The 11,851-nt window shown below is 33.0% G+C and overlaps 1 protein-coding gene across 1 annotated transcript; it reads left to right on the top strand.

Annotated features, from left to right (window-relative positions):
- The first annotated feature begins 3,864 nt into the window (after positions 1-3,864).
- Positions 3,865-10,066, top strand: LOC114179860 (CBL-interacting protein kinase 23-like). The gene is made up of 14 exons (XM_028066338.2): positions 3,865-4,096; positions 7,345-7,407; positions 7,543-7,614; positions 7,689-7,802; positions 7,903-7,983; positions 8,166-8,219; positions 8,314-8,439; positions 8,595-8,684; positions 8,826-8,918; positions 9,022-9,147; positions 9,219-9,335; positions 9,448-9,510; positions 9,591-9,665; positions 9,748-10,066. Exons 1-14 carry the CDS (start codon positions 3,881-3,883, stop codon positions 9,814-9,816), a joined length of 1,359 nt encoding a protein of 452 aa, XP_027922139.2. The 5' UTR covers positions 3,865-3,880; the 3' UTR covers positions 9,817-10,066.
- The last annotated feature ends 1,785 nt before the right edge of the window (positions 10,067-11,851 follow it).

Below are 11,851 nucleotides of genomic sequence, written 5' to 3'. Positions count from 1 at the left end.
AATCAATTTAGTAACTACAATCCCATAATACATCATGCCAATAGAATATATACAATAGAAATACAACCCAAACACCACGACATCGCTGACAAACCAACCAAAATGACAAAATGAGAAGACGCACGTTGCGTCGCCTGGCGGGACATCCTTCGCTGCCAGGCGGTTCATAAGCGAACCCAGAAAAATAGAGTAAAACACATAGGCCGCCTGGCGGCACATGACCTACTGCCAGGCGGTTTCTGGAAAATCCAGAAACGCGAGTAAAACTCAACCTTGACAGAGATGCAGGCTTTAACAATTCCATACATTACATGATTACGCAATAGTCACAATTTAAAACAACAAAGGAACTCCCCTAACCTGGATTCTTTTGCTTAAAACTTGAATGACTCTAGATTTCCACTTGCTTTCAAAGGTCTCTCTTAGCCCTCCTAAAAAATGCCTTACAGGTTCACCCAACTCACTCTCTTCACTCTGATTTCTCTCCCTTTTCGTGCAGTACAGTCCAGACCAAGAAAAACCTTCTTCTCCCTTCAATTTTTGTCCTTTAATTACTTCTTAATGAAAGTTAATTAGCCAAAACGAAAATGGGTCTTATTGCTTGTGATAAGTGTCATTCAACACCATTATGGGGTTGTTTTTCAGCCCCTTAGGATGCCTTCGCGTGGCTGCTGGTTTTCTACCTCCTTTTTTCTTTGCCAAAAATCAAGTTTAGCAAAAAAAAACTTTATTTAGGTCTCACCAAGGTTTAAACCCTTAACCATGCAGATATTAAGTCAATGCTAAACCATCAAGCCAATTCATGTTTCTTGTTAACTAACATAACTCAAATACTATATTCTTACTTAACATGCACATTCATAATATTAAAACAATAATAATTAAATAACACATAATTGGCATACATAGGACTCGAACCCAAGTCCTATCACACAATCAAAGTAATCTCAACCACTTCAGCTAGTACTTTTCCATGTCATATTAACCACTATTAAATGCCATAAGGGTTTCCACGACCCGTATTTATTAATTAATTATTTATTTAATTAATTAAATTTCACGGGTCTTACAAAATACAGTGGGAATCATAAAAATTTGTGAAGCTATATGCCTCGGTTAAAATCACAACCGAGGCATAAAAGTTGACTTTAATTTCAAAAGTGCCACTGCATGTTTATATGCTTCGATTGTTCGAGAACTGAGGCATATACTGCAATGTAAACAGTCTGAAATGCACTAGTGAGACCTATAAATTGATCATGTAATGCTAATTGAAAAACGCATCAAGTTATAATATACAAGAATGTTTATTCAGAAACTTGTTTGTCAACAAATTGGCATCAAAGGTTGAGAGCCTGAGTGTTTGAGTGTGTTAGAGAAAGTATTTAAGAGTTAGAGAGTTTGACCGAGATGGCTAACTTAGTTAACAACATGCCCCTACCGAAGTTATTGAAAGGCGCCAACTATGATAACTGGAGCCTGTAGATGAAGGATCTCCTTGGTTCCCAGTAAGTATGGGAAGTGGTTGAAAATGGGTACCAAGAACTAGAGGACATTGAAGAACAAACGATTGCCCAACTTGCTATGTTAAGAGCAACACGGGTAAAGGATAAAATGGATTTTTACGACTGTATCGAGCTGTCAATGAGTTAAGCTTTGAGAAGATAACAAATGCTAATTCTTCAAAAGAAGCGTGGGATATACTAGAGAAGGCATACAAAGGGGATATATATACTCCACCATTTAAATCCATGATAGCATTAAATTCCAACTTATGAATAATGCATACTCAAATCAGAAATAAAGAAGTAACACTCTAACAACTTAAGCACATGATTCCATGCACCAATGCAAATTAATATAGCACTTCACACCTCCTATGCAACAATTTATTTTATATTGATACACAAGCATCATCATTAAACCAATTCTAAACATGTGACTAACCCAAAGGAACATTCAAATTCATAGAGACTCACAACATAATCCAATCATGCTTCCAACTCATGCCACATTAGTAGTTATTTGAAATTATCAAGAGATTATTCATGCATTTTAAAGACTTCCAAACCAGTAATCTTGCATATCATATATCTCCAACTACAGATATCCAAACCCATATCACACTGTACAAACTAAAAAGCAACAAGTTATGAACCCGCTATCAAAATTTAAGCTAAATCGGACGGTAAATGAATCGGGAAATGCATTTTTATGAAAACTGTGCAGAGTAGAAATATCGGTGGCGCCCAACGCCCAGAAGTCAAGGACTTAGCGCCTGTCAGTATAAAACTAGTGCCTGAAGGTTCCTGCTTCATGAAAACAAGAAAAACATCATTTTTTTCATGAAAAATACCTATTCCACACATTCACGCATCACTTAGCGGCAGTTCTTCGTCGCTAGGCGGTTCTTAACAAAAACCCAAAAACTGGGTTTCAACATGAGTCGCCTGGTGGCTTTGAAGGCCCGCCAAACGATTTTTGGAAAATTCTAGAAATGCAATATAATCCAGAAAAATGTATAACAGATATCCATGCTTCTGATACAATTAACTTTTATGTAATTAAAATTTAAGAATGTGGTATAGCTCCCCAAACCTGGCTCCTTGCTCAAATTGCACCATCTGAGAGTCGCTTTTGATCCGCGATGGCCTCCTTTTGCTCCTCAAGAACTAGCTCTCACTCTCACTCACTAAAATGCAACAAATGCTCTAGAAATCCTCACCCCATAGCTCTCACAAAATTGCAGTCTAAAAACCTACATTCTCTCCCTCAATTTGCCTCTAATTATGCCCTAATTGTGGTAAATGTAAAAAAAAAACGGAATTTAATTAATGATGGATGGAATTGCCATTCAAAGGCCATTACTAGATGGTTTCCCAACCTTTCCATCTGCTCCTCAAGACGACTAGGTTTTTTTGCTCCTTCACATTCATGCCAAAAAGAAATTTGGCCAAAAAGACGACTAGGATTATATTATCACTCATCATGATCAAGCATATTATTAAAATTAATAAACAATTAAATAACATACTAATGGCATCAATAAGATTTGAACCTAAGTCATTTCATAGCAACTAAGTACTCTTAACCACTCGAGCTAGTATTATTCCTTGTTTTCTCTCTCCACATTTATTAACTTAGGGATTCCTGCCCTCACATTTATTAAATAAATATTTATTTATTTATTTAATTTTCCCGATTTTTACAAAGGTCGTGGTAGTAGAGGTCGAGGAGGTTAGTCGAGTAACTCAAGAGTTGAGTGCTTCAAATGTGAGAAGTACAGTAATTTTGCTAAGAGTTGAGTGTTTCAAATGTGCTTCAAATTTTTAAATAATAAAATTACACGTTACCGAAATTCAACAAAGTGACATGGAAAAATAATAACCATGTTAACTACTTAACCGCCACATCACTGGTGATTCAACTAAAAATTTTAAATTTATTGATGTACTAAAAAAATTTAGGAAGGACTTATCATAGACCTAAAACAAAAATCTACGAGGACTCAATTGAAAGTTACTAATTTTATCATATAGCACAAACATAATTAAGCCTATTTTTTTTGTTAAGTACTTATGCTTTGGACATTAAATTCTTGCAAATGATTACAATTAAATTAGTTTTTGTTTGTTATCTAACTACTCTAATGGAATAATAATTGAGATTTAAAGCAAAGGTAAAAATTAAACACATGTCTAACAAAAGCTAAAATTAATTATAATCACAGTATTAAATATTTGGTTAACTATTACTAATTTTTAGTTATGAGCATTTAATTTGCTGTTATAGTTTTGGAGGAATAAATAGTTACATTAAGCTTTATGCAAGAAAGAAATAGGAAGGTGGAGAGAGAAAGAAAAAGAAGGTGAAGAACATTATGGCCAATGAAGAAGGTAGTAGTAGCAACAACACCAACAGAACTATCTGTATGGAAAGATATGAAGTGGGTAAGGTCTTGGGCAAAGGAAAATTCTCAGTGGTGAAGCTTGCATGTAACGTTGTCACCGGAGACAAGGTAGCCATCAAAATTTTTGACAAAGAACAACTTCTCAAAGGAAGAAGCGGAAGGATCAAGAGTCTCGTTAAGAAAAAGGTGTGCCAACTTCCACTTCTATTGCTTTATGCCATCATTTTATTAACAAAATGTTCAGTACCTCTGCATCTTGATCTCAATTTTGGGTACCTATTAATTCAATGGATTAAGGTTAATGACAGAGATATTCTCTTCTTCGGTTTATTTTGTTTGTTTAATTTGTTTCCTGTACAAACCTTTATGTTTTGTTCTCTCGAGAAAATGAATTTGAGAGAAAGTGTGAAGATAGATTTGTGTGGAAAAGATGGATTTGAGAGAAATTGTGAAAATGAATTTGGGTGGATGTGAGTGAATAGATATGTGTGTTTCTTTGAGTGGATTTAGAGAGTAAAATAAGTTGATTTGAAGATGAATTTGTTGAAAGTTAGTGAGTAATGTGAATGATATGATAAATAAAATAAAAAGTTATAACAGATAAAATTTAAAATTACTAAAATACCCTTGATGGTAAAAATATATAAAATGATTTTTAGATTAGTTAAAAATATTAAATTTTAAAAACTATTATTTGATAAATTTTAATAAAAAATTAATAAAAAGATAAATTATATTAATTTTTTATAATAATTACTATTATTTGAAATTATTATTAATAATTAATATTATTATTATTAATTACTATATATTAATTTTATTATTTATTCTTATATTTCATTTCTATATATATTATTTATTATTAATATTATTTAATATATTAATATTATATACATATATATATATATATACATATATTTAATTATTATTATACATATTTTTGTATATTTATTATTATTGTATAGACACACACACAACACTGGTTACATAACAGGTGTTGCTACCCTTACAAACCACCGTCACCCACTCACAAACACATTGTCACAAAGTTACACTCTCTCACTCACAAAGTCACATTCTCTCTCATTCACAAACACTCACACACATGTGTATAATAGTGAAATCATTCTCATCCATCCAAATCTCCTCAACCACAAAGGGATATGCTTTTCGTAATATATCTTAAATATGTCTTCGCAATTACTCTTTAATCACAGCATTGGAACATGATTCAACCACAACATCTATCGCTCCAAATTAGTGGGATTTATAAATCCCCTCGTGCGAACAAGTCTGAATGTGTATATATTCACGCTTGAGCCTTGTAATTAAGTGAGTGTATTTTTGCACATATGAATAATATTCATTTTCTCATATTCTCCCTTCGTATGTACTAACATAACATGGTATTAGTGTAAATACCTTTCACTTTTTCTCCTCTCATCCTCATGGCCTCTGCTACCGATTACCTTATGAACCCTGCCAATCTCCTCTTTCTTTATCCAGAAGAAAGTCCTGCCATCATTCTTGTTTTCCCACCTCTTGCTAAAACATCTATCAGTCATGGAAACATGATTTCTTTGATGCTCTTGAAACCAAGAACAAAGAGAAATTTGTTCTTGGCACCTTCCCTTGTCCACCACCCATTAATCCTCTACATGAAGCTTGGAGGCGTTGCAACAAGATGATCATAGCTTGGCTCACCCGCTCCATGAAAACTGACATTAAATAATCAATTCTATGGATGGACTCCACTGTTGAAATTTGGAAGGATCTCCTTCAAAGGTTTTCCCAAGGTGGCAAGTTCTACATCACTGATCTCGAAGAAGATCTTCAATCTTGTAGACAAGTTGATTTTTCCATTTCTCAATATTACACTCACCTTCAGATTATTTGGAAAGACTTTTCTTTGTACTGTCCATCATCAATCACAAAAGGGAGAAAACACCATGGATGAAGATTGAAGACCCAAGGAGGAGTGGGAGAGCTTCCTAGCACCCCAATCAACCTCCAAAGGCCTTTCTCAGTTGCTCTAGGTGAAGAGAAGTTGTGAGAGTAAGAAAAGATGACGAACCCTCGCGAGAAAACATGTTTAAATACCCATTTTTGACCTATCAGTGTCGTCACTACCTGGCGCCATCTCAGCACCGCCAGGCGCTATCAATAAAATCACGAAACTGGCAACTCCTGAGATTCATTGCTTAGCGGCACATCTCCACCATCCAACTACAAGTTTTACGAATTGAATTGCGCTTAGCCCCACTTTTTCACTGCTTAGCCTTGTTGGTGCTCAGCCTCACTTTTCACCGCTCAGCCTTGTGGCGCTCAGCCTCACTTTCCATCGCTCAGCCTTATGTAGTTTGACAATATTTTGTATTTGAAGAGTTGGGCGTGATTGGTGCCCGACGTGGGTATTTGGCTGAAAATCAAACTTTTGTTTTCCAAAACATACTTTCTTGGGTTTTTGCTTGTTTTCATCCACTAGGATTGCTCCTATTCATTTATTTACATTCTTAAAAGAGATATTAGAGGTAAAACAAGCATAATATAGCTAAAATACAAAATAATACAAAACAAACTAAATTTGAGAATATAACAAGATAAAAACTAGGAAAGAATTGATTTATTCATGACAATAAACACATAAAGAGAGGTAAAAATAGACGTTATCAGTAAGATCATATAATAGAAAAGAATCTTTTCTCACCGACTTTTATAATGTTAAAGGAATTTTTTCATGACATTTCATGTGTTGGAACCCTTCAACAAAATGACATTGTTGAGAGGAAACATCAACACCTCTTAAATGTTTGTATAGCACTTCATTTTCAAGCACACATGATAAACATATTATGGTCATACTCACTTAACCTTACGGTGCATATCATTAATCGGTTACCCACACCAATTTTACAAAATAAATCACCATATGAACTTGTTCATCTCATTCAACCTGATTTTACAAATCTCATAGTCTCTGGTTGCTTATATACACAAGTACCACTGTTGTAGGAAGAAATAACTTGGATTCAAAAAGCCTTAAATTTATTTTTTTCTTTTTTTGGTTTTAAAGTTGGAACCGAAGGGTATGTTTTGTTTTATACTACTAGCAATTGGTTCATCCAACTAAGTTGGACGTTGATAATGCTTTTCTTCACGGTGATTTGAATGAAGAAATCTTCTGGTTCTGCTATCACGGTTTTATTGGTATATGTTGATGATGTGGTACTAACTAGCAATGACATTTCTGAATGTGTATATATTAACGCTTCAGCCTTGTAATTCGAGATTATTTTTGCACATATGAATAATATTCATTTTCTCATATTCTCCCTTCGTATATACTAACAGTTAATTAGTGTAAAAATGATAAAAAGATAAAGAAAGTCATATTTTCTGAAACCTGATCTTGTCTGTTGTTTATCATTATGCAGATTAAACAAGAAATATCAATACAGAGCATGGTTAAACACCCGAATGTGTTGCGTGTAATTGAGGTTAGAAGGAATGAATGCTTCCGTGCAGATAACCTTTTTGCACGATTTATTGTGTTTTTCTTCTTTTTTCTTTTGTTCTTTCTTGTCTAGAAGAAACTGTATCAGATATAAATGGATGTATTATTGGTGGTGTAGGTCATGGCTACCAAGAAAAACATATACATCGTAATGGAACATTTAGCCCAAGGGAAACTGTTTGATAAAATTGTAAGACATTTTTACTTTTACCTTGTCAATTGGGATGAGAATCCTCTAACAATGCAACATTTGTTGACCCTCAGAGTCAGAGAAGCCTCACGGGAATGAATGAACTCCAAGCAAAGAAATATTTTCACCAGCTTATATGTGCTTTGGATCACTGTCATAGTAAAGGTGTTTACCATAGAGACATAAAGGTGAGTTAATATATCAATCATTTCTATATGTTGTTGCTTCCTTTGTTTTCCGTTCTGACCAAGTTCATTTAACATTATTTCATTGTATATCTTTTATCAGCCAGAGAATTTGTTGGTGGGTGATAATGGAGTGCTTAAATTATCAGATTTTGGATTGAGTGCACTCCTCCATCAAGCTGATGTGAGTTAACTATTGGTGACTAATATTTCCTCTCTTTTCACTAAATAATCTTTTAAAGAGGGTACTTTTTTATTGAAAAATCGAAAGGACATTTATCAGTAAGTACATCCATATTACAAAATATTTTGAGTTTGGATCTGATCTCATACAAAAACTAAACATTATGAAGTTGATACTATTAGAAAAAAGGGCTTTTTCACTCCCCATATGGCACGCCACAATATGCAGCCCCAGAGGTATTATACAACTTTATCTCTTAAACTTCAAATTCAGTTTCTCTCTCTCATAACTTTAATTTAATTTCTCCTATCATTTACATGTATAAAATAGGTGATAGAATCCTACGGCTATGAGGGTCCAAAGGCTGATATTTGGGCATGTGGTGTTACACTTTTCTTTTTGGTTGCTGGTTATTTGCCCTTCACCGCCGATAACTCGTCTTCTTTATATAAAAAGGTTTGATACTACCTTTGATTAGCACAACACTTATATTTTCTGGAATAGCATAGCACAAAAATTCTATCATGATCACATACAATCACGTACAATTAGTTGAACCAGATTGAATTGAATTCTATGTCTCACAAAGTTTATAAATTTCTGTGACTCAGATTCGTGATGCCGACTACACCCTCCCTCATTTTTTTTCTAGAGATTTAAAGAGACTGGTTGGGAGAATGCTTGATCCCAATCCTGTTAGAGTAAGTACTTACTTCTGCTGCTTGTTTTAATTCGATTGCGTGACTCCTGTTACTATTGTGCTTTTTAGCAACTATGTTCTATGCTTTCCTTCATGTCATGAAATGCTTATATGTTTGACTTTTTCCAATGGCATGAAACAGAGGATCACAATTGATGATATGTATCAGGATCTGTGGTTCATCACGAATTACCAACCTCTTAGATTTTCCAAGGAATCTGTTAGTTTTGATTATGTAAGTGCTAGTTTCAGTGGAATAGCTGTGAAACATTCTGGTTAAACTTTTATCTCTGCTAGGGATTCTAACTTCCTATCAATGTGGCTAATTTGGTGCACAGGACTCACCAGATCTTCCAGCAGAGAAGGAAGAAAGAGGATCTTCATCAGAAGCACCAATCATGAATGCGTTTGAGATTTCTTCTACTTATCTGGGCTTCAACCTTATTGGAAATCTTTTCAGTAAGGTATACACAAAAAATCTTCAATTTGTTCTTGACCACCACTTGCTTAAGACCAATTAATTTTTGACACCTAGGTACATGTTAAGCTGGAAACTAGTTTCATATCCAAATCTCCCATCCTTGATATAGTTGGAGAAATTGAGTATAGAACAGCGAGATTAGGATTTGAAGTTCAGAGGAAGAACTATCAGGTACAACACTATGATTATTTTTGTATAAGTATTTATAGATATAACTTACATCATACAACCTAATATGTTATATGTAGCAGTTATAGTAAAATTTATTATGTATGCATCTCAGATCAATATTAACAGTAAAGAGGAACTGGCTAGACGAAAAGGTCACCTATCTATAGTCACTAAGGTACATGTTTCTCTGTTGAAGACAAAACTTGGCAAACTCCTACTTTCAAATTATTATTGTTCTTTTAATTCTGGTTTTAGGTGTATGAGATGGTCTCTCCCTATTACATGGTTGTGGTTCGTAATGCTTCAGGAGATAATCTACAATTCCATGAGGTAAGATCTATAAGCTTTAAGAAGATACTTGTCTTGAAATAGTTATAACATATCATGCGAAATGGATTGTTTATGTTTGCAGTTCTGCGAGCAATTATATGCTGAGCTGCGAAATATCATTTGGAAAACAGAACCTTTACAAAATGGATAACATGCCCTTGTACATTTCTTCTACTGCTCTGGTTTTCTTTAATGTTTTTCCTTGGTGATAATTTCAGTATTCCAATATGTTGTCGTATACTTTCCTTTTGTGCATCTGCATGTACATGTTAGGTTGTCACCTTTTTAAACTGTATCAAAAATTCCTTCGGATTATTGAATCTGGTGCAGAATGTATGTTACCTCGTTTTTCAGTACACATTTTATGTTTCAGACATTAAAATGAAAACAAATTTGTTTCAGTTCTCTCTTTGAATTTCGGTTGATGTTACATTTTTTTGTTAATTATGTCTAGAAGTAGAACTCCATACCATGAGTGCAAAATCTAAACACATTTTTTATTGTTTTATCACCACTGCAAATCTACGATAGTACTACGATGATAATGAGGAAAAGAACCAATATTTACTAAAAAAGTATTAAAACATTTTATTGAAGAATTTAGTATAAAAAATAGATTTTGAAATTGGATTATGTTTAGGATTACTATGTTTTTTCGTAATCCATAATTAATTAAATATGTTATTTATACTTATAAAATATTTATTTGTTTCTGAAATAAGTAAAATGTGAAATTGAAAAAAATGAGCTATCACTACTAAAAAAAACTCATATTTCCTGTCAATTTTGTTTTGAAATTGTTTTTGTAGGAAATACTTATAAATTTTGTTATGAAAAAAAATTGTAGGAAATTGCTGCCAATTTTTTTACAAAATATTTTGTATAAAACACTTTTCACAACAAATTTTGTAGGAAATACTTGCGAATTTTATAATTTTGTAGGAAATAATTACCCACGAAAGAGTTACCTGTCAATTAAAATTCTTAGAAAAAAAAATAACAGGAAAAGTGTTTTCTTGTAAATTTTTTTAACAAAATCACAAGAAAATTCACATGAGAATTTTTAGTAATGTATTAATTCATTTTTTACATGTGTACTCATTTTATACCTTACAACTAAATTTATTGTTATTATTATGTGAAACAAGGAATCAATAAAAGTGTAGGTCAATCAACTTACTACAAAAAATCCTTATTTTTATTCTCATCATATGAAAAAGTAACGTTGATTTGTGTAAAAGTAGGTAAAATGCATAAGAAAATAAGAAAGGGAGATTGAACTGTGTATTAAATTTTTTTTGAAGATTTTCAAAACAATTAGACGATGTTTTAGTTTAATTGACAAACACATTATTTAAAATGCAATATCAGATAAAATTAAATAATTAAATAAATAATTATTTAATATAAAGGCAGTTAAGGGAATCTTTATGATATTTAATGTGGAGAATTATGACAAGGAACAATGGTACCTCAAATAGTTAAGAGTGTAAAGTTGTGTTAAGAGGACTTGGGTTTGAGTCTTCTGTATATCATTATTGCGTTAATTTAATTGTTTTATTATTTTCATAAAATGTTTGACTATGATACATGACAATATAATCCTAGATGGGTAGAAATTATCATGAAACATTAATTGGTTATGAAATTGTTTGATAATGGTGAAAACCCTATTAAAAATCCCAAATTCATATTTTAATTTTATTTAATTATTTTAAGGCTGAAAAAGAAGGAAAAGAAAAGCATTAGTGAGTGAGAGAGGGGAGGCTTTTGAGACGGATGCTAGGAAGAGTTGCGAGAGCAAGGATAGATTGAAGTTGCACAAGGAAGGTTATACGGAGGCTTTTGGAGCAGGAAATCCAGATAAGGGAAGTTGAACCTAGTTCTTTATTTTTGTTACTCTTGATGTTGGTTGTTTAAAATATAAAACGAGATAAGTGTGGTTGCATTTTGTTGTTGGTTTCTCTGATCTGTGAACTGCCATTGTCATTGACCGTCATATCTTTTGTATGCCTTGTGTGATGATGATAGTATTGTGTTATACATGATTTTTGGTGTTCTATGTAGTCCTTCTGAGACTCATTTGTGTGTAGGGAAAGAAGGTTTGGCTAGGGGACAATGTTTTGAATCATATGGTCCCTCTGTCAAATTTTCTGATGTGATCATGAATGTCGTTATAATTGTTG

This window comes from Vigna unguiculata, chromosome 3 (assembly GCF_037176805.1).
Source record: "Vigna unguiculata cultivar grain cowpea cultivar isolate G323 ecotype 2 chromosome 3, ASM3717680v1, whole genome shotgun sequence".
NCBI classification, from domain to species: Eukaryota; Viridiplantae; Streptophyta; class Magnoliopsida; order Fabales; family Fabaceae; genus Vigna; species Vigna unguiculata.
Note: the sequence above shows the minus strand (reverse complement) of the source record. Positions and strands in the feature narration are given on the sequence as shown.

Bases quoted from the DNA above. Each gene is read 5' to 3' on its own strand.
- LOC114179860 (XM_028066338.2), top strand. From the start codon at position 3,881: ATGGCCAATGAAGAAGGTAGTAGTAGCAACAACACCAACAGAACTATC. The intron at 8,919-9,021 runs GTAAGTGCTAGT...TTTGGTGCACAG, and splicing joins AATCTGTTAGTTTTGATTAT to GACTCACCAGATCTTCCAGC. The intron at 9,336-9,447 runs GTACAACACTAT...TATGCATCTCAG, and splicing joins TTCAGAGGAAGAACTATCAG to ATCAATATTAACAGTAAAGA.